A 22,851-nucleotide genomic window follows, 5' to 3' on the forward strand; every position below is an offset into this window, starting at 1 on the left:
GCCACAGAGCATCCACGTGCATCCGCATGCTGTGAGCATCCATGCAAGGCAGAGCTTCCAGCTTCACTCTGGGATGCAGGATTTGGGCGAGCAGGGAGCGGGGTGCAGGAGAGGCTGCCCTGCAGCAGGCAGTGCCTGCTGGGCAGGCTGGGGCTCTGGGAACATCACACTGGAGCTGTCAGGAGCGCTGCTGTTTTGGAGGTTGCTCACCCGCTGCCCGCGGGAGGGCTGTGCAGAGCGTTGCTCTGAGCCATGTTGGCACGCAATCCCTCCCTGTCAGGCCTCTTCTCCTCACCTCATCCCTCTTCCCTTCCTGGTTGCCCATGGGGCTCCTCTCTCCTGTCTGCAGCGCACACCCTCTCCGCCATCCACTCTTGGCCTCCCTGTCCCCATCTGCCGCCTTTTGCAGCTACAGAGCCCCAGCCTTTGCACAAGCTTCCCATGATGTCGCCTCTGCGCTCACCTACCTCCAGCGTGGCCCCATCCCCAGGCAAGCAAAACCCGCATCCCCCATCCCACCTGCCCCTGCACCACCTCGGACCAGCTCCTGACGCCCCTTCCCTCTCCCTGCTTCCCCTGCTCCTCCTCCTCCTCGGGAGGTTTTCCTCCCTTGGCATTTCACAAAGTGCTCAGTGTGTTTGTATGTCCGTCTTACAACCCGTCTCTCTCCCCTGTCCCAGGTGTAGACATTTCCCCTGTGGTCTCAAGCACAGTGTTTTTGTGCCTTCAGCACAGCCAGGATTCCTGTCTGGGCATTCCTCTTGCATTTTTAATCTTCTTCTCTCTGGCCAGTGTAAAAATAGTTTTGGCCTGCTCATACCCGGCTTTATTGACTATTTTTCATCCTTGTGGTTTTACCATAGCCCATCTCTGCGCATCTTGCCCTGGGCCTTGCTGTTCCATCCAGCTGAGTGCTGGGTTTGCAGCAGGCTCGTGGGCACAACCTCCCCATCACCTGGTGAGAGCTGCCTCATTCCCTCCCTTCTAATTGCTGCCCAAAATGTGGCTTTGCTGAGAAGCCCACAAACCTCTTGGCAGCGGCGAGGCTGCGTTGTGTTGTGACTGCTGCTCTGCGTGCTGACTCACACTGTCTCCCTGTTTGCCCTTACCCCCCCGTTTCTGTTTCCACCTCTTCCCTCTCTCCTGTGCTTTTGAATGTAAAGTCTTTGGGCTGCAGACTCTGTTCTGGCTTTGCACAGGGTTAAGGCAGTTCCAGGTACTGGATAGCCAAGCTCAGGGTTTCCCACTTTTCATTGTTCTTTCTCATGCCCAGGTTCCTGGAATGATGAATTATGTGTGAATCTCAGCTTTTTAAAATGAAGCTCTGTAGCCTTTCTGCAAGCTTGAGTTAGAGCATGTGATCAATGGGATCAGATGGTAGTGCAGAAAAAGTGAGGAGTTACAAATGTTCTATTTTAAAAAAAAAGCTCTTAAAGACTACACAATTTGAGAGAGCCCTGACCTGAGATCTTTGAATCCCTGGTTTTAGAAAAGCTTTCCTATGGATAGAAATTCCTCTGTTCCATGTGCCTATACAGTTTGCCAAGTGGATTTTCTCATTTCCCAATTAAATTCTCCCATGTACTGTCAGGTTTCATGAGCAAAATAAAAAATGGGGGGTTTTGTCCACTGTCTGCAAGGTATCCTCCCATTTCCAGATCGTGCATTGCAATGCGAAGTGGTCCCTCTCTGCCCTGGGCTGTTGCCAGTCTCAGAAGTGATGTGACTGTGACTAGTATGTCCAAAGGTTAGTTGTACGCTTCTGGTTTTTTCCCCCCTTTAGCTTTTAATCAATTCCCCAGATGGACTTTGCTTCCTATTTTCTGTGTATTTCACCTACTTGGCCCTTTGGGTTTTGTTTTAAAATTTGGGCTTTGCTAGGCTTTCCATGTAAGTGCATTATAGCATTGCAACAGATGAGGCAGTAAATAGATAGGCTGTAAAATACTTGCTAAATTTGAGGTAACAGTTGTGCAGTCTGAGACAATACATTTATATGTACATGTGGTCCGTGCTATTTCCTCTTCTCTCTTTAGCTGCCGTAAAGAACCATCCCTTTTAATATTTGGATCACTTGTGTCTCTCTAGCTGCTTTGTGAGTGTGGATGCGTGCACTGGGTAGAGCTTCATTTCTGAGGAAGTGAGAAAACACCGTGTCCCGGGTGCTGCCGAAACCGCAAGTGGTTTTTTTCAGTGGAAGACACAGAGGAAGCGTTGCAGGGCTGGCTGCGTCGGGCAGAGATGAAGCAGTGTGTGTGTGTGCGCTGGCCGTTAGCGCTGTGAGAAGTGAAAGTCGAGCATGGTGCAGCTCTTGCACTGGGCTGGGGGTTGCTTGGGGCTTGGCTTCCGCCGTGCAATGGGAAACCTGCGCTGGCAGCCGACATGGGGCTCGTGTCAACGCAAAGGGATGAGCAAATGGGTTAAAGCAGAGCCAAACCAGCCAGGGTTGCCTTTTTCTTCCCTGGATCTTGTTTTAGATGAGAGCCAGCCTGAAAGGACTGAAAATACAAAGGCTTTCTGACAGTTTTCCTTTGGCCACTGTTTTAAAAAAATCCTCGAATGAACTGTTTTCTCTTCACTTTCTGTACATTCACATCACTTGGATTATACCTGTTGTAATTCAGGGAGAAAAAGATTTCAGGAAAACATTAATCATATAATTCTAATAAAAACATTGGCACGTTTGTATTGTATACAAACGCAGGACACTAGAAGACAGGTAGCTACTGTTTTTCAGGCAATAAAAGTTTAAAATAGAAATGGCCTTTCCTGTACTTCCCCACATGAATGTCTCCAGCTGTCATTGTGAACCTTTGTTTATAAAGCAAATACAAGGAATTTTTTAGGCTTTGCATATGGATACAGAAACCAGTCAATTTAATCTGACTTCTTAAGATTCCCCCCCCCCCCCGCCCTTGGTTAATGGGTAATTCCCTTGCTAAACCATTTCCCTCAAACTCTCTGTGATGGTTTCTATCCAGTGGGGGTTTGCGCTCGGGCTGGCAGAGGGCAGCAGGACAAGCAGAGCACTGAGGATGAGGACTTTACTTGGGGTTTTCCTTGTGCTGGGTCTTTGTGCGTGCGCTTGGCCAAAGGCAGAGCCTTGCGTTGGTGTTTGTGGGCATGTTTCTGTTGAAGTCATTTCATTGAATTTCCTGTTAAAATGCTGGCTGACTTGCTCGCTGGTGGAGAGAGTCAATACTCGAATAGATAGGCTGTCGTTTTGCCTGTGCTCAGGGGAGCAGCAGTCTCAGGGCAGAAGCAGAAGGACAGAGTGCAACGTGGTTTTGGGAACAGGCAGGTGTGCAGGGCTTGAACCAGTGGGGTTGTTTAAGAGAGGTGAGTGGGCTCATCTGGGAGGGTACACTGCTCTCCTGTTATCTTTTGATTTAAATGGTGTTTGTTCATGTTTTTCCACTATGAGGTCTTTTGCACAGGTCTTGATTTTTATCCCAGTGTATTGGGCCACGGTGTTTTGGGCTAGGAGCTGCCGCCGGGTGTGCTTGGGGTGCTGCGACCGCAAGGGCCACGGGAGAAGGCAGCTCACCCCAACCTGCCCACACTGCTCTTGCGCAAGAGGTCAGAGGAACCTGAGGAGCATCACAGTGCACCCATCTGCCTGCCCTGGGTGAATAGCTGCTGCATGTATGCCAGAGAACAGGATGGCTTTGGCAGAACTGCATGTTTTTTCCTGCAGAAATGGGTTGATTTTGTTGCTGGACTGGCAGCATTTCTTTGCAGTTGGATATTGGCTTTCCCTGTGGAGGAATTTGTGGTTTCTAAGACTCTAATTACTTTAGTCTAATAGTTTTTCCTGGGCTTTCATAATGACTTTGGTGGGTGCCATCTGCTGTTGTGACAGCACCGGGCAGTGCGAGCCTGAGCCCTGGATACCGGGAGGTGTGTGCTTTAACCAAGCTCGTCAGAAAAACTAAGAATTTGAAACCTGATTTTCAGGGCTTAAAGCTTTACCTCCAGCCCTGTTGGGACACTGGGCACTAGGGTGGGCCAAAGGGTGAAAAATACTGTGATGGCTCCCTCCTTACTCCGCAGGTCTGTTTGCAGAGGCGTGTGCATGTCTGGCCCCACTGGGCAGCCAGCACAGTTTGGGGTGGATGAAGAAGTCTGTGTTTCCTCGATGGCAGGCAGGGGACAGGCCACATCCTTTCATAAGCAGCTGCTTTGCTTGCAAACAGCTTGACCTACCTCTTTTGGCTTCACTTTAGAGACATTGCTGTGGTTCGTGTTGTGGCCTGTGACAGCCTGGCTGCATCGTGCCGGGTGCGAGCACGGCCGGCGTAACGCCGTGCTGCAGGTGACAGAGGGCTGCTGTCTGCTGGAACAGGGAAATCCCACAGCTTGGGTAAGGAGAGCTCTAGGGACTGCATTTCTAACAGCTTCAGAGGAGAAATGCCTGTCTGTGAGTGCTGCAAAGCCCATGTGGGTGACAACTCTCTGCAGCCCTGCAGGCGCACATCCATCACCTCCTGGAGCTCCCTGGGTCGTTGGCCGTGTGTCCCAGGACTCAGCATGGGATACAGATCACGGCACCAGCCTGCACAACGCATTTTGTCCAATATCGCTAAATCCACAAGAGTGGAAAGGCTGTGGTGAGTTATTTTAAGGAGCTTTTTCATATATGTGGTGGGCAGTGCTGTATGGGTTTTGAAGCCTCTCATGTGAGGATGTGGGATCCTTTTCAGTCCTTACCCTTTAATTGTCATCAAATCCCATGAGGGTCACTGCCAGGACTTTGTCTTGCTGGTCATCAGAGATGTCAAAGCTAGAAAAGAAATGTTATCAAGAACCCAACTTTTAAAAAGAACGACTTTAGAAACAGAGTCCCAGTTTCAGGACCATGCTGCAAAATAAAAAAGGACTAAAAATGTTGTGTAATTGGAAGGCCTGAGTTCTGCATACCCAAAGCCACTATTTAATGCCATAGCCATGCGAAAGGCTCTTAGAGTGAATCTAATTTGCTGTTACAGCTGCTGCTGGGGCAAGGTGAGATGGGGAGTTGGTGTAAGCAGTGCTCGGGCTCATGGCACTGCTTTAGCCAGCTTATGCTGCTGAGTTTTGCTGGGATTGCTGCAGTGATTAGCAGCAAGAAAAGTAAATTGGACAGGTCGGCAGAGAGCCGTACGCCTGGTCTGTAGGGTCCTGCCTGGTCTCGTGGGGTGGCCAAGCTTTGGGGATGCCTGGCCCCAGACCTGCAAATGGGAGAGCAGCTCATGAATGTCCTGTTAATTCACATTAATTTGCAAAGCTTGGCAAATTTTCAGAAGCGTGTAATGTTATCCTGAAATAACACCAGTGTTTCATATGATTAACCAAATTCAATTAAGCACTTAAAGAGCATAAGACTAACTGAGAGAAAATGGGTTCCTTTTCTCCATCTACCTGTTGGGTTTTTGGGACTTCTGTTTTTCAGATGATCTCTCTTTTTTTTTTTAATGAGAGTCTCAGGTCCTGGAGCTCCATGTGCAGCGAGGCTGGCAGCATGCAACACTGGGGCTGGCAATGTTTGCTACCCCATGCCCCAAATCCCCCATGGCTGGGGGAGCCGAGCAGCAGCACCCGGCTACTCTGACACCATGTGGGCTCTCTGCCGAGTGACCTTTTCTTTCCCACCGGTAATTTGGTGGGCTTCTCCTGCGATGGCTGCAGTGCTTCTGCTGGTGCTAACATGGCACTGAGGCTTCCGAGGTTTCTTTCAGGATAGTGCAAGCAGTGAAGCAAAGTTTCCAGAGAGCAATTAAGTGGGAACCGTTTCAGATATCTGAGCTAATCCATGCTGGATTCCTGCAGCGTGGAAAAGAGACATTTTGAATGCAAAACTGTCTGGGGCAGGAGGTATATTTTCCCCAGCCAAGAGTAAGAGTTCTTTGTGGACAGCCAGAAGCACGGCAGAGCGGGTGCTCGGCGAAAGGCTGTGCAGAAATTGCTCTGCCCAGAGGCTTGCGTGGGACCCAGGCGTCGCTTACATTAGTAAAATGGGCCTTAATTGCACAGAGGCGCTGTGCTGTCCTCCATCAGAGAGATGCTGGGATGTCGTTCTGCTGCTGGGATGCAGTCCTGGGAAACACGACATGAAAGGTACCCGCCTTGCATTTCTGAAGTGCTGTGGGGAAAAGCTTTCATCTCAGTTTTGCTTTCCGTACGTATTAAAAGCTCACCCGTCGTGCACCTGGGACAGAGGAATGGCCTCTGCTCAGTGGGGCTGTTCCTTTGGGTGAGAGAAGCCAGAGGCAGCCTAAAAGAGACGGCTGCCTTTGCTGCTCCAGCCCAAAGGACCATCCAGGTTTGCTACAGACTCTGGATTTTTATTGTTTTTACCATGTACCAGAGTATGGCAAAAAAAGAAAGAATTTTTTTTCTGTAATTCCTTGATTTTTTTTAAAGGTGCTGGTATATGAGAAGATACTACCATACAAAGATTTTCTGCAACATTTCAGAAAAAGATTAAAACAAGATTAAAATATGACCATCCCCAAACAGCTCCTGCCTGGGGCCATTACCCCCTTGCGTGATGACTGCCTCCCCAAAGTCCCAGCACCAGCTCCACTTCAATGCAGGAGATGCTCAGTTGTCATTAAAGCAAAACCCTGGCTCACCTTTGCTGCAAGGGGCTGGTAGACATTACTTAATGCATCCCAAAGACTCAGGAGCCAAAGGCACAGCACAGAAACCTATGGCTATGATTGGCTCTGATAGTTTTTGGGAGAGCAATGTTGATTTCTTGGCTTATCTCACGTCACAGGCAATATTGAGCTGTTTGGATGCTTGGTGGTGTGGCTGTTTACCCACTTGTGTTATATGATGCTGAACTTTTGGTCCTCATTTTGGACTCATTTTCTTAGGCTGCAGGTTTTGCTGTCTTCAGCAAGAGACCTCATACCGATCTCATTTTTAACTCAGGGCTATGTGAACAGTTCATCCCAGCAAACCCATTCAGCTGGGGGGTAAATATTGCTGCCAATGGGGAAATATCCGATGTTCCTCTTCCAAGGGAGGAGAGCCCAAACATGCCATCCTACAAGGGTGTTATCACCAGAGGCACGTGCCATCCTGGCATCACGCGGCTGCTAGAGGATTTTGATAAACACTGTCCATGACATGACCAGGCATCAAGATTTTGGTCAAGATTCAAAACAAGGCAAAGCTGATGTATCAGAATTTGCTTCCCATTTTATTGTGACCATTCACATAGAGAGTCATGGGTTTGCTTTTGGTGTGAAGTTTAATTTTCACAACTGCAGTGCTAAGTGCCTGACTCTTATGAAATCTGAAGTCTAGGGCTGGGCAGCTGAAATGACATTTGCCTACTTCAGAAGTTGCCCTTGTGTTTTTCTCACATTTTTTTAAGTTCTGTTTTCTGGACTTGTAACACAGACAAAAGTAATGCAATAGCAAATGTAATGGCGTTCTCCTAATAGTTTTTACTTGTGACTCCAGGGATTTTGGAGAAGTTCCTCTTGCTTCCCAGAAATGTAAGTGAGAGCAAAACCAGGCCCCAGATTTTTCCAGCCTTCGTCTCTGGCTGAGGTGTGATTTATGGAGAGGGCTTTCCTGCCTTTCTAGAGGGATGCTGCTCTTCCTTCCACGGCGTGAGATTCCTGCTCTGGAGGTCATAGCAGATGGCTTGCTCTCATCTCGCCAGCAGCACGTTTCCAGAGAGAGCACGACTCTCATCAGCTCCTCTAGCAAACCCAGCTTTGAGCTGAGCAGAGCCAGTGTAGGAGGCCTTATTTCTTCTGAGCTGGATGGATGAGCTGCTCAAACATAAATATGCTGAAGGTTGCAGCTGTTAAAGCTGTGGCTTGTCCAGGAGGATTTCTTGCTCCATTAAGAAATTGGAGACTGTGCTCAGACCAGAACAGCGCAGTGCTTTGTTTCTTCCCGCAGCTTATTACCAGGCACAAATAACTTAACCCCTCATTTCCCTCTCTGCAAAACATGCACATTGGTGGTTACCTGCATCACATGAGTATGAGATTGCTGAATTAACGAGCGGTCCATTGGTAACACAGTTTGAAATTGTCAGGCTAAATTAAGCATAAGATGTTAGTTACTGGTTATTTTATATATTATATATATGTAAATTTTTTCATCTTCTGTTTTTCCTGCAGGAAAAAACCAAAGTGGTTGAACCCTTGGACTACGAGAACGTGATCCTTCAACGCAAAGTTCAGATCTACAGTGATCCCCTCCGGGACCTGCTGATATTTCCAATCGAAGATGTATCTGTGAGTTTGTGCTGGCTGTTTCTCATGTTTGAGGCTCACTAATCTCCAGTCCTGCTTACCTTGGAAAATTGCCACTGTTAACCACATGTTAATTTTGGCTGCATTTCTGACACAAAAAACCAAAATGACCCACTGGCGATTTGGGCCCACCACATTTATTTAAAGCAAGTATCAAGCCCTGAAGACCCGGGTTGCACTGAAAACATGTTCTCCTTTTTGCCACAGATCTCAGTCATCGGTCGACAGAGAAGGACTGTCCAGTCGACGGTGCCAGAAGACGCTCTAAAGAAAGCTCAGAGTCTCTTCGTCAAAGAGGTGGGGGCAAAAGCCCATGCAATGCCTGCCTTCAGCACTTTCTCCCTTAGGCAAGATGCTCTGCCATAGCTCCTTGTCTGTGAGGTTGCAGATCACTTAATTTTTCCTGTGTGGGAAGCACCGGTCACTGGCAGGCTGGCTGCACGAGATAGTTCTCGCACGTGCCTCTTGTGCCATGCTTCTTTCCAGTGGGTTTTGTACGCAGACGTGGTGTGTGGCTTTGCACCGCCTGCCTGAGCTGCAAGGTGTGGGTGTGCAGCAGGGCAAGGGGTGGACTACACAGCCTCCCCCGAGCATCCTGAGTGCCACGCGTTTGTTCTGTGAAGTGCCGCACTCTAGGAGCATTCCCTCCAAGTGCAGTGGAACTAAATGCCAAGCGATGGTCAATGACGAGTTAGAGGCACTACATTTCCGAGGGCAGAAAATTGGTGTTTTCTGGAAAACAGTCCCCTCCCAAATCACTACTCCTTTTTTAAAGCCTTGGAGCGTTGAAAATACAAAATTAGTAGCTGTGTGCCAGGCCAGACGCTGTGTGATTTTGTCTCTGTGATGGAAAGGTTCCTTATGAAATTCTGTATTGCAACGCAAAACAAGTGAAGCGGCTTGTTCAGACCCTTTCCACTTGTGCTTACCTCACCCAACAGTCTGTAACCTTTCAGACTTGTGCATGGTTTTGTTTTGCTTGGTGTAGCTTTCAAAGAGCTGTATTGTTTTCCTTTCAGTGCATTAAAACCTACAGCTCAGACTGGCACGTGGTAAACTACAAGTATGAGGAATACTCAGGAGACTTTCGGATGTTGCCATGGTAAGTGTCGCGCTCCCTTGGAATACTAATGCATGGTCACAGGACTGGGGTTTGAGCAGGGTTAGGAGAAACAGTCTACCCTTCCTCCCGATGCCTGTCCCACAAGCAGCCTCCCCTCCAGAGGTATGTCACTGAAGGTTAGAGGGCCAGAGGTTCATGTCGTCTGGGGACCTGGCAGGATAAATCGTGTTGGCAGTGTCTGCTCGTCTCAAATTGGGAGCCTCGTTGTCCCCCTGGGCTGATGTTCTCTGCGTGCTTGATATGGCGTTCCCGTGCTGAGCAGATCCTCTTTGTGCCCTTTGTTCACTGAGCTGTTGTTTTACAACTCCAATCCGGTGGTGGAGTATCGCTACTAATGCTGGCAGTGCTGGAGAGTTATGTGCTCTGAAATGCTGGCTTGTGCCAGTGATTCTGGCCCCAGAACTAATCAGGTTTTTCAGACAGGCGTATACATCTCGGATTTCTGCTGGATTGTTATTTTCTCAGTGGTGGCGCCTGCTCTGCTCTCGCTCCCCATGCTCTGTGCATGTCTGGACCACTGTTCAGACCACTCGTGTGCTAGCAGCTTGTTAAGTGCATTTTCTTGTTAATTGGCTAAAGTAGGTCTGTTCTGAGGATCTCGCAGGGTTGTGAAGCAGCAATGGGGCAACACTGTGGATCAAATCGTATTAAAATTTTTTGTGAATAATCTTGCACTCCGATCTTGCTTCTTTTTTAGCAAGATGGGAGATAAACTGGCCTGCTCTGTCTCTCTGTTGCATAAATTCAAGTCAGCAAAAACTCTGCAGAATCAGATGGCTAACACAGGAAAAACTAATTGCATACTGCATGTTCTTAATTTCCACAAAATGCACTCAGAAGTTACCTTTCTCCAGCTGTAAGGGGCTGTAGGTTTCTTGAAATCTATCTATCTTCTGCAGAAGGACAGTTCTGCTGTGCTCTGTAGTCTGCAGTTTGGCTACTGCTTCTGGATCTAGCATCAGCTGCTGGCTTGGAGGACACTCATGTCCCAGTCGTTAAAAATGAAAATGTGTTATGATTTCAGCAAATCCTTTAGGCCAGACAAGATTCCAAGCCATGTGTTTGAAATTGATGAAGACTTCGAAAAGGATGAGGTAAGGGTCTTTTTTTTTTTTTTTATGTATTCTGCTCTAAGATCTGTTAAAAAGCAGATTTCACAAGCCAAAGTCAGAATTCAGTTGCCAGGAATGGTTTTCTGGTGAGATGTTTTGTACTGTGAAGATGGGACCAAAACTGAGACAGTGATTTATTTCAAAGTATGACAAGATAATCTCTTGGAGCCAAGGGTCTCCTAAGTTAGCTGCAAGATTAGCCATAATATTTTTCATGGCTTTTTCACTTGAAACAGTGCAGCAGCAGAAGAGGAAAAAAAGGAAGCCGAACAATTACTAAGTAAAATTCTTCATGTCCAGAATTAAAAGTGGGCAATTTGGTTTTCAACTACACTGCAATATCAGGGTCCTCCTCTTAAAAAGCTTTGTGCTCTACCACATAACCTGCAATTCTTAATCCGTCACTTCTACCCAATATATTCACAGCATGTCAATCCCGTTCTGTATATACTATGCAAATGTTCCAAGGCGTTTGCTTCCTCTGGAAGTTGGCATGTTTGTGCTTAGCTGGTTGCAGGGAAGATTTGCAGCCTTGGAGCTCTACCGTGGGGGTGAGCTGGGGGGTCTGACAATTGGGACATCTCAAACCTGGTGGTCATTTTGGAATATGCAGATGCCATGTTTCCCTATGCATATCACATTTGCTACAAGAGGGGTAGCATTTTTCTGTCTCGGGTACCACATGAAGCTTAATTCATGCACATGACATTAAGAAGTTTTAGTTTATGGTGGGAAGAGTTTAGCCCAGCTGTTTAAACTCCTCATGGCACCAAGATGCTGCTGCTGAGGAACTTACAGAGGAAAAGGGAAGTTTCCTTCTTGCAGAGGTGAAGATTTGAAGGGGCTGTTTCATGCACATTTCTTACAATTGCTATGTGTGTCCCCGCACACCTCAGGTCTGGACTGAGATGCCTTTTTTTCAAGTTTGACCTTAATTTTTTTTGACTGTATTGTTGGTTTGCATGACATCATTAACTTGAGCTGTTACCTGTTTAGTAATATCTAATTTGGGCTGGAGACAGAGCTGTGCAGTATGTTATCGGCATGCCTCTGAAAAAAGCAAAAGGACAAAAATATACTATCAAAATTTGATGGAGACCTTTTTTCTTCTGGTCAGTGTCCCAAATACTCAAACAAGTGAAGTTACTGATGTTGGTTGTGGAAGAATATTCCTGGTGCTTTTGCAGATATCTTTGGCATTTATCTCTTTTGGCATGGCCATATCTAAAGGATTCTATTACAGTTTCCTGATGGAGTGTTTACATTAGAATTATGTAACAGAAATTCAAGTAAAAGCAATCTCTTGATGAAAAAAAGGTGAGCCATTATAAAGGAGAAATCATGGGTTGTTTTACCCAAGGAAATAAAGCATTAGACAATTTACTTTGTCATTGGAAGTTTGACAAGAAGAGTGAAAACCTGCCATTTGGGGTGTGGGAGGCAATATAAACCAGTCCCTTCATAGCTCATCGTCAGGCAGTCCAGGTCCCCCTCTGCTGCTGAGTCACTGGAAGTCCCAGGATGAGTTTTTTTCACCAGTCTGGGATCTCATTTCCCTCCCTCCCCAGTGGGGGTCACAGTTTAGGTATGGATGAAGGGTTGTTCTCTCTTTCTGGGACCACGGGACAGGAGCAGAGATGGAAATCCCAGCTGGTATGCCAAGAACAGCGTGGTTGGGTCGCCTGAAACTTTTTGTTTTGATACGTGTGAAACCAGTCAGTTACATTTCAGCTATTGGGGTTTGGTGGGTTTTGCCTAAATTTAAAACGGAGAGTGGATTTATACAAAAGGAAATGAGAAAATAAGTCTGGATCTCTGCATTTTGCAACTTTCTGAACAGACCATTTTGAAAATTTCCTTCTTCCCCAGGTTTTTGAAATACTGCCTAAGAACCAACATGCAGTTCCTCATTGCAAAATTGCTGTGCAGTTCTGTCAGTGTAGATGTATTCTTTTTTAAAGGTGACCCAAACTAGCCTGTTTTGCCTGTTTCTTGGAAAGAGAGAACCCTGAATTTTTTTGTGATAACACTGTACGTGTAGCTGTACATGTTACACGTACGTTTGTTCTACATGTTACTGTATTGCTGTAGTTAAAACTGTATTGCTTTCTAGGGTGGACATATGCCTTGTGTCCAAGGGGAATTTTGTGTGGGAGGCAGTTCACCTACCCTCCTCTTTTCCTGATCTTTTGCTCTTTTTCAGGATTCCTCGTCCCTGTGCTCCCAGAAGGGTGGTGTGATAAAGCAAGGCTGGCTGCACAGAGCAAATGTAAATAGCACAATCACTGTTACCATGAAGGTGAGTTTGATCCAGCGTTATGTTAATCATGAATGAGGCGCGAGGTTAAGTTCAGACCACATCTCTAAAGCTAGCAGGACTGCAATGGGTGGGTTTGGATTTGGATGGGCATCCGTCCCTCTTGTAGAGTATCCCTAGGTGGACTGGAAAACCCAGTCTGGTAACAGATTTTCACCCTTCCCTCCCCAGAATATAGGAAATCACTTCAAATCATGACAGGCAAGCTGAACAAAAAGGCGAAGCATGTTCTAGGAAACCAAGATTGTTTTCTGAATGAGCAGCTGAGGCCCAGAAGAGAAAGGCAATTTAAATAACTGGAACAGCTGCCCTGCAAAGAAGACTTTCTGAATTGATAGTTTCCTTGCTGGTAGGAAATATGTATGGAGGCCAGCTTTAAATTGAAAGGATGAGTCTTTGCTTTAAAAGCAGGGGGGATATCACTGAGGAGATGGAGCATTACTGACCTAGAAGCAACAGCTGCATTGTCTCCTGTTCTCCGCTGTACATAATCTGGCATGACATTGCTTACATTTTGCAATGGAGGTTTTTAATAGTTCCACGCAGGTTTTTGCTGTGGCAATGAGCCCATCTGTTGTTCTACCATGCAGCTGCCTTATTACAGCAGAGAGAGGATATTAGGGAGTTATGCTCAACTGTGCAGCTGAAGGATGGCTGCAGTGAGGCTGCTTTGTAGGGATATTAGTAAATCTCAAAAAGCTCAGTTGTTCTGAGGCTCGATTCAATGAGTTATGCTTTCATGAGAAGTGGAACAGGACCGTTCATAGGGCTAATTTTAATTTGAGTTTTTACAATGACTACTCATGAGCTTCAAGGTGATAGAACAGGATTTTCTGATCCTCTGCTTTTCTGAGCAGCAAGTTTGAAGCCATTTCTGCTCCTGTAACTTCTGGAGGAGGTATCATACCTGATCAAAGCAATCAGCTGGGTCTGTTCTTAACTGAGCCTCTTGTGCTATTTTGGCCTCCATGCCCAGCACCTCAGACCCACCTTTCAGAGACGTTATCTGAACTACACTGGCTTCAGTTCAATTAATAAGATTCACAGAGTCTCTGTGAAACTCAGTATCAAAGTACCAAAAATCAGTAGCCATTTTCTGAGCTGGTCCTGGTCACTTCTGTGCCTTACAAAACACCTCCTAAGGCACATGTGAGAAATCTGAGGACTTGGAACATCTTCAGCCTTGTCAACACTTTGAGAGGCTGCTGTGCTATTGCAGAAGCAGACACGACCATCTTTTGAGTGCTGGTTCTTTCATTGCTGTGATGTGCTGAGCTGTTGGTACCTCACACTGTTGCTAAGCACGTGCAGAGCATATTTCGTGTAAAGGCAGCCCATGAGCAAATTGTAATTAGGCTACAGCTGCCAACCTTTATTTCAGAGCAACCTTCCCTTTGCAGAGAACTTCCCTGGTTTGGCCCAGCTCTCTTGCTGTCTGTTTTGCAGCGTGTTGGTGTGCTGCATTACAACCACAGCGTGAGGATTTTCTCTCTTTCTTTCTCTCTTCGCTGCCCGAATGGACTTCCCCAGTTCTCTAGCCGCCCTCTGCAATTGCAATGCCCACCAACAGCATCTGTAGCCTGATCAGAGGAGGTGTTCCCTCTGATCTTAGGTTTATGGTATTCATTTCAAATGACCATAGTTTTCTGATGATTATTTCTGATAGCAGTGCTTACAAGGGGAGGAGATCATAGGAATGGTGTTTGCTGCTTGCTTCTGCATTTCTTTTTGAAGAGAATTCAGAAGATGCAAATGGTTTAGCATGAAATCCCACACCCATGAGTGATGTCAACCCTGTAATATCTAGAGGGAGATCTATCATGGGTTTCTGTAGCATCCACTGCCAAAGTTTCTGGGATTGATTCAGTGAAGTGTTAAATCAATGTTTAAATTGGTTTAACGCTTAGCATACGTAGTTTTCCATGTATTTTTATGATTTGTTGAACTAAAGGTTTAATTAAATCTTATAAAACTTAAAGCTCAGCAACCTTTGGAGCATCTCTACAGCTAAGTAGTCATCTAAATGATACCAGAGGTTACCTTTCAGAGGGCTTAGGTTACCATTCAGAGCACAATGCTCCTTTCCAGTTCTGTGCAAGCGAGTGGTTTTATTGAACATGCACTAGTGTCAGTAATGATGGAAGCAGGAAATACTAGTAGTCTCCCATGTGGGATGAAAAATGCTGTGTGTATTCATAGATCTTCCAGATATGCACAACAGTGGAAATACTTACAGTGCCTCTTGCCCCAGCGTCCTTTGTGATTCTCCTAACACAGATATCTAGCAACCATGAAATGCACCCTGCTCCTTACAGACCTGACAACATATGGTGCTACCATAATTGCTGCGAAAATGTTCTCCTGAATTATAGTTCAGTGCTTTTGGCTGACAAACGTGAAGGAAGATGTTCTGAGATACTGGACAGCTTTTTTTCATAAAAATCAGTAGCTCAAACATAGGAACACTTCTCCCAGACTTACTGCTTTTTGAAGTGAGGATTGAACACTCAGCCAAAGCCAGTTCATGAAAATAGGTTTGTATAAAAAAAACCCAATAAACTCACAAAACACCAAGCAGTTGAATGGATTACAGTGTCCCTTGGCTTGCATTTGAGTGCTAGGAATTTCCACACGTCTGTTCCAAAGTCTTCTGGAGAATTGCTTTGTAATTCTAACTCAGGTCTTTATCAAAAAGGCTCTGGAAATACCTGCTCTAGGGTGGAATGAATCTCCAAGTGATGTGCTGATCTGAATTTACTGTGCAGCATTACTTTGTAAAGATAAATGAGGCTGGAGCCAGCTGAGAGACAAGCTGGAAGCCCTGGGGCTTTGCTTTAGATAGGCAAACTTATAATAACAAGAACATTAAAATTAAAGCAGATGACGAATTCTCTCTTTATAAAACCAAAGGGGTGAATCTGCAACACTCTAGGGTCATCAGTGTTTATTGTTACAATATTTTCTCAATAGCAGGAGGGCAGATACTGAAACTGTGGCTGTGGTTTCTGATATACAACAGAGTGAATACTTACACGAGCAAGACTTTGTACTTTTGCAGGTATTCAAGAGGAGGTATTTTTACTTGTCACAACTCACAGATGGCTCCTATATTCTTAATTCCTACAAAGATGAGAAAATTTCAAAAGAATCCAAAGGCTGTATTTTCTTGGACGCTTGCAATGATGTTGTTCAGGTAGGTGTGCTTTCTGCACAGCTTTACATGGCCTTATGCATTGCTAGCTCCGAGACAGACATGCTTTCTGAAGGTCTCTGCCACTGAAAGCGTGAAGGCGTGGATTTACAAACTAACTCAGAGCTGGTTTGCTCTGTCAGCTAATCTGATTAAAAGTCAAGCAAGGCATTTCATAAGGGTGCCATACTTTTTGGCCAAGAAAACAGCAAGTGGAAGAACTGCTGTCGGAGTAAAAGGGAAGCATTTCATCGTTACCTCATCCCCTGCCTCCCTGCTCTGTCTGTCTCCTTTACCTGGTTATCATAGGTCAGGTGCCTTTCAAGACACCCTGAGTGTTGAAGCCAGTAAGTTATTGGTGTGACTTAGTCTTGGGCACCTTCCTCCTCCGTTTGGTGCTTGAACCAGCTTCTTGTTTCTTAAGTTACATCCTGATAAGTCCATGCAAACATGCAGCCCTTTGGGACTTACGACCTGCAAAGGACTTGTAAGGTTTTAGGAGCAGGTATTTGTACAGGGCTTAAACCTGCCTTTGCTTTGTTATGCTGAGAGTGAAGTGCAGCAGTGGATTGCTGCTGTGCCTTCTGCCGTTGCTATCTCTGCAGACGCTTCAAGCACTGAGTGTGGTGGAGCTGGTACACGGCAGCTTAAATTACTCCAGCGGTTTGCTTCAGCAGGGATGAGTCAGAGCTGTGTGTTTCCGTTTATCTCTCTGAACACAGTAAAAGCAGTAGTGCACACGCCTCACTGATGTACTGGATGTACTTCCCAAGTTACATCAGATTTGCCTTGGCTTCTGGTTGGAAAATGCTGTTTAAAGGCCAGCAGAGCTCAGAAAAGTTGCATGGAACCACTTGCTTTTAAGATAGATGCTTCTAAGTGTCCTGGAGTGCAACATTACTTACCGTGTCAGACAAATCCAGTTCTTGGCTTCTCTGGGTAAAATATTAAAGGTCTGACAACATAAGAAGGAGCTTGCTCCTGCACCTCAGTCAATGTCTGTGGTTGAGTCTAGCTTTCTTCCACTTTCAGAGTAGCTGGCAACCATGGAGCTGTGTACTGCTTGATCGCAGCCGTGAAGCCCTTTGTGATTACTGCAGGAGAGGTGCTGTGTCAAGGAGGGTGCTTGCATTGTATTTCATGGAATTTCAGTTCAGGATGCTTTCACAGAGAGGAGCCTTATGGCAAGTACTGTGCTGACTCGTTGAGGAAAATGTAATACAAATCTTTCTTAATTGTTTGTTCAGTGTCCTAAGATGCGCCGTTATGCATTTGAACTGAAGACAATAGACAAGTACAGCCACTATCTCGCAGCTGAAACTGAGCAGGAGATGGAAGAATGGCTGGTAACTCTGAGAAAGATCATTCAGAGCAATACTGAGAGTTTGGTGCAAGAGAAGAAAGATGCTGTGGAATCTGTGCAAGGTCAGTCTATAAATAAACACCTACCTTCACCCTTCTTCAGCAGGATGCAAGCAGTGTGCCTGGAGAAGTGTATACTTTTCTTTCTGGATTAATAACAAGAATTATGGCTGACACATGATATCATGCAAAAGGGCTTAGTATAATGTAGTTGATAGTCTGAGGAATAAAAGTGGAGGGAAACATGACCCTTCCTCTAGATGGGAAATCCATGGCCAACTTTCAAGACTCCTGGAAAATTGGCTCTGTGCTGAAGTTCTGCTTTGGAAAGACCTAGCAGGCTGTAATAGTACACCCTGGTACTAGTAATATATGGAAAAATCTTACTCCTGAGGAATGGAAAAGTCTCCGTAAACTGTTTCTGTGCTGTTGTAAGCAAATATTGCAGGATGCTTTCTGGCAGAGCAGTGCTCCTGCAGTTGTTTTGAATATCTGGAGTTTGTGTCCTTGCAGATGATGAATCAAGCACACAGGGAAAATCAGAGAACATCCTGGAGAGCCTGGAGAGAAGCATGCATCCGGAGCTGATGAAGGTACCGTGTTTGCAGAGATTGCTCTCCCAGCCCATAGCTAGTTCTCTCCACCATGTCTATAAAAGGGGTTTTCCACTTTCTGTGTCTTCAGCTCTGGGGGAGCTGGGCAGGCACCAAGTGCTGGTGGGGTCACTTATCTCATCTCTCTGTCTCACGGATGGAGCTCCATGGTTTGAGGCTGCATGCTCCTCGCCTCCAAGTGTGGGGCCCTTAAGGAAGAACCAGACTTAGAGCGAAAGAAAGGCTGTTGTGGTCAGTACTGCTCATTCCTGCTCAGCAGAGGTGACCGTCCTGGCCGTGAGAGCAGAGGGACAGTTAGGTGGCAGCCACCTCCTATTTATGACCCAGAGTGTGCTTGCCTACTTCTGTCTGATTTCTCATTTAGCAGAGTCATATTGGTTTACTGTTGTTGCACCATGTTGGTGGCTACAGCTACATCGTCTCACATATCACAAAGGGAACCTGAAAAATATTTATTTTGTTCTGCTTCCATTCTTTCCGAGTAACGAATGTTTGGCTCTGTGTGGCCAGGCAGTAATATCAATGCTTTCCTTTGTCCTAGTATGGAAGAGAAACAGATCAGCTGAACAAACTGAGCAGAAATGATGGAAGACAAAACCTCTTTTCTTTCGACCCAGAAGTCCAGGTAAACATCCCCATGTTTGCAAATGTGAGGTTTTATTTTCTGTTCATGCCTCCCCTGTTCCCTTGCACGGCCACAGCGTTTGCCTGCAGAGGCAGCATGTTTTTCGGTGGACTGGAGAACAGAAGTGCAGCCCATGTCCCTGTCAGTGAGAGCTGAACAAGATGTCAATGCTCAGGTGATAGCTCAAATAAAGGGAGGACTCGCAGCAGCCCCACACATGGCCTCCCTCCAGCTTTGCTGGCTTCTGTGTGATACATCTTGATGTTGCTGGATTTCAAACCCACCATCTGGGCCTCTGGGAGGTTCTTATGGTTGCAGAAGCAGTAGAAGTGGTATTGCAAGGACACCTGCAATGCTGCATGGGCTCAGCATGTCTGGAGTAGGGAACAGTGATGTTAAAGACCATGATAGGGGTTTACAGGGAGAGCCTCAGTCTTCAGGGACATTTCAAACATAGGGGACCTACAAACAGAAAAAACACCCCAAGCAGTTGTCATGCACTGGATTAGGGGTTCATTGACTATTGGCTTGTTTTCTTCTTGGGTTTGACATCTTTGCTGAGCTCTCTGCCAAGGTCCAGGTGTGGGATTTCGGTGGAATGAGCTGCAATTGTTAACACAGTTTTAGAGAATTGTTCCAAGTTATTTCATAGTTTCTGTTTCTCCTTCTGGCATGCTTTGGCTTGTTCACACCTGTGAAAAAGAACTTTCTGGTTTAACAAGGAAATGTAATTAGTCTTTAAAGGGTTTAGTTGTACAAAATGAGCTTTTCTCTTGGCACTTCTTTAAGGTCTTTAACAGGAAGAAGATAACCATCCAGGAGGCTTTTTTTTTTTTTAAGAGAAGCTTTGAGAAGTTTCCTATATTCTAGTCAGATAATAAAAATGGAAATATTATTCAGTATGGAGCATCTAAGGTATCTTTTTTTACTTAACCAAATGGTTAGGCTGAGTTCACTGCCCTCCCTCTATACCCAGAACTCTTCATTCTGGTGTGGGTCAGTCAGATCACTCTGGCACTGGGCTTTCAAAATCACTGGGCATTCAAAATCACTGCCCTAGTCAATGCTGGTGTGTACGTGCACACTTGTATGCCTGTTGCTAAGGAAGTTGGGAGCAGGAACGTATACCTGCAACGTGCTTTCCTCATCAAAAGGAAATAGAGGAAACAATGGGAAGAGTTCCCCAGAATCGGATTAACAATTGCAGCCTATTTTGCTGAAATTACTTAATTGTGAGATATCAGTGCCCTAAGTTTGGCATGCAGGTTTCTGCAGGATTTGAGGGGAAAAAACAAATAGGACTGTGCCAGATTGTCACAGAGAGATGTGCTGGTAATTAGGGGTGTTTGGTAGCTCTGTGTCCCCAGTGCCCAGTACGAGGAGTATGGTGAAGGCTGAGGGTCTTTATCTGGCTGATGGTATTTTGGTCACGTACATGTCTGCTCTCCGAGAAGGGCGGATGTCGAGGCACAGACCAGGCATGGGTGTTCTGGGTTAGGAAGGAGGTGATTATAATTAAGACTGTTTGGATTTCCCAGCTGACTCTGCAGACAGTCTTTGTTGTTTCTAACCATGCCAGTTCTTGCTGTGCATCTAGAAATGCCTTCAACTTCGAGATGTTGTTCATGATCCCAACGGTGTGTGCCTTCTATCTATTTCAGGCACAGGGACCATCTCTTAAACTAGTCAAACAAAGCAGAAGATGCTTTTCTGAGTGTAACGATGGCTTATGTTCCGCTTTCTTCCCCAAGCTCTAAATGGGGTTTGGGAAGATCCCCAGGGTTACAGCAAAGCAGGAAGGAACTGAAATCATATTGAGGTTTAGTTTTCTGTGCTCTGCAAACCAGATTGCTAAAAAGTGATGCACCCCCATGAATTCATGTCTTGAATACATTTGTGTAACGTCACCAAATGGCACTCATTTGTGAATGTCTTGTACCTTTGGTACCACAAAAAAAAAAAAAATTGGTTAAGATAGTATTGGCCATAATGTGATCCCTTAACATTATTCAGGAGTTTATTTTCTTTTTTAATGAGACCAGATTTGTTTGTTTGCTGTCTAGAGGCTAGACTTCTCAGGGATCGAGCCAGACGTGAAGCCATTTGAGGAAAAGTGCAGCAGGCGCTTCGTGGTGTGCTGCCAGGACTTCTCCCTCAACCTCCTTGCTCAGCTCAGCGACAGATCGGAAGGAGGACCCACCAACGTAAGGGGAGCTCTGGCATGGCCTGCTTTGCATTCTTTCTCCTCACTGGCAAGAAAAACCCTCAGCAGATTAATCTGGGTGGATAAAAACATCTCATTTTGCCCTGAGCTGCGATGGGACCTGAGCAGGCGGTAACTGCTGGCCCAGGGTTGTTGCAGGATTTGTCTGCCTTGGTATTTTGGTGTTCCAAAAATGTGTTTGGGGACAGGGTCTGTCCTGACATGCCTCAGCCTGCCAGGGACTGCTGGGAAACCAGCGGTTCGGAGGCGTAGGGAATCGGGAGCGTGTGTCTGCCATGTTCTGGGTCCCTGTGAAAGTCCTGTTGGTAAATGATTAAGCTCCATCTCCAAACCACTTACTGCTGTGTTTTATTTCATTTCCCCTAATGGCAAGAGATTTCCCTGTCCTGAAACCTTCTTCTGACTCCCAGCCTAACTGTATTCACAGCCACTTTATTATATGCATTTGTTATTGTGTCAAAGTTGTGCCTGAGCCTAAAAAGCTCTTCCTTGTATTTTCTGAGCCTCTGATGTCTGTAGACAGCTATTACGTCTCTCCTCAGCCTTTGTTCTGCCAGGCTGAAAAGACCAGGCTCCTCCAGTCTTTCCTGCCAAAACATAACCCCTATTACCACATCCTCCATTTGCTCGGGCTGGAGGCAACCCTTTATGCAAGGATGCCAGAGCAGCAGATAACATCGCAGGGGAGGCAGCGGCACTGGCACTGGCCGATCTCTGCTGATGGTAGCTTGTCTGATGCCTGTTAGATTTGCAAAGGCTTTTTTGTGGTGGTTTCATATTGGCAGCTCACAGCTGGTACACCAGGCTTGTTCTCCTCGCTAACTCCCAGCAGATGAATGCATCGCTGATAGCAGAGATTCTTGTTATTCATCCTTAATCAGGCCCAGAGTCAGACCTAATCAACACATTTTTAGTATTGATGTAATGCCTCCAAGTTATGCTGTAATGTCTCGGACACAGTACAGTCTTATCTTTGGGCCTTCACTTTTATCTTTACATGGATGCATGCCTGCTAGGATCTTTGAATTAAAAATACATGGAATTGTTGCCACTTGCCTTGTGCTGTCAAGGTCAATAGCTACAAATAAGTTGGCAGATTTTGCACATGCAGTTCCTCAGCAGTGTTAGTCTTCTATTTGAGCTCTTCTGGCTGGGAGAGCTAACTTTGCTCCTGTGCCACCCAGCATATAGCAGCTGAGGAACATTTTAAGTGTCTTGCAACTGGGCCATCCAGAGCTGATTGACTTTGGACAATAAGTGAAATGGTCTTTAGCATGCAAACATAAACACTCTTTAGTTGATTTCTTTCTCGTTGCAAAGGATAAACAAATCTGAAGGATTGGGGTCATATTTTCTTCCTAACTTCATAGTTTATCACTTATATAAAAAACCCTATGGATTTCATTCTTTATATTTCATTGATGGTTTTAAAGTAGCTTTGTTCAAATTGACTAGATAAAAATCCAAGAAGATGCGGGAAAAAAATGGTTTTATGTATTTATAAAGCAAATAAATATGGATTGTCTGTAAGAATTCTGTAAAATTCTGATGTACAAAACTAAAGGAAAAAATGGATGCAGAAGGCAAACCAGGCAGGGAAGGCAATGCATGTTGATACTCTTGAGCCTGTACCATGCATTTTTTTTTGACACATATATTCAATCAAATTTCCAGGTTGAGCCCTTTTTCCTAAGCTTGGCATTATTTGACCTGAAAAATAATTGCAAGATTTCAGCTGACTTCCACGTGGACTTGAACCCTCCATCTGTCCGTGACATGCTGCTGGATAACTCTGCGTCCGGAGCGGATGGCACCAAGGGACGTTCACCAGGCGAGAGCCTTGTGCACGGGGTCCCTGAGTCTTGCCTGCGCTACATAAAACGGGTGAAGAACTGACTTTCTCCTCATTCTGCATCTCTTTTGAGGCTGTGGCTGTTCAGTAGCTTTGCAGTGTGTTGTTCTCCACTCTGTGGAGAAGCAGAAGTCAGCTTTTCTCTTGAGCTGTGGGGTTTTGGTCAGT

At 45.8% G+C, this 22,851-nt stretch overlaps 1 protein-coding gene across 7 annotated transcripts in view; it reads left to right on the plus strand.

Annotated features, from left to right (window-relative positions):
• The window catches only part of DOCK11 (dedicator of cytokinesis 11), an 85,490-nt gene that overhangs the window by 10,701 nt on the left and 51,938 nt on the right, over positions 1-22,851 (plus strand). For all 7 annotated transcript variants that reach the window (XR_012653994.1, XM_075054287.1, XM_075054291.1 and 4 more), the window contains exons 2-12: positions 8,130-8,246; positions 8,472-8,561; positions 9,284-9,366; positions 10,412-10,481; positions 12,703-12,798; positions 15,875-16,009; positions 17,254-17,431; positions 17,882-17,961; positions 18,524-18,607; positions 20,671-20,811; positions 22,506-22,715. Coding sequence is in view for 6 of the 7 variants with exons in the window: in XM_075054287.1 (XP_074910388.1) it covers positions 8,130-8,246; positions 8,472-8,561; positions 9,284-9,366; positions 10,412-10,481; positions 12,703-12,798; positions 15,875-16,009; positions 17,254-17,431; positions 17,882-17,961; positions 18,524-18,607; positions 20,671-20,811; positions 22,506-22,715 (1,284 nt within the window). In the remaining variant the exon portion in view is untranslated. The remainder of the gene's footprint in view (positions 1-8,129; positions 8,247-8,471; positions 8,562-9,283; positions 9,367-10,411; positions 10,482-12,702; positions 12,799-15,874; positions 16,010-17,253; positions 17,432-17,881; positions 17,962-18,523; positions 18,608-20,670; positions 20,812-22,505; positions 22,716-22,851) is intronic.

Source organism: Buteo buteo, chromosome 22 (assembly GCF_964188355.1).
Source record: "Buteo buteo chromosome 22, bButBut1.hap1.1, whole genome shotgun sequence".
Classification (NCBI taxonomy): domain Eukaryota; kingdom Metazoa; phylum Chordata; class Aves; order Accipitriformes; family Accipitridae; genus Buteo; species Buteo buteo.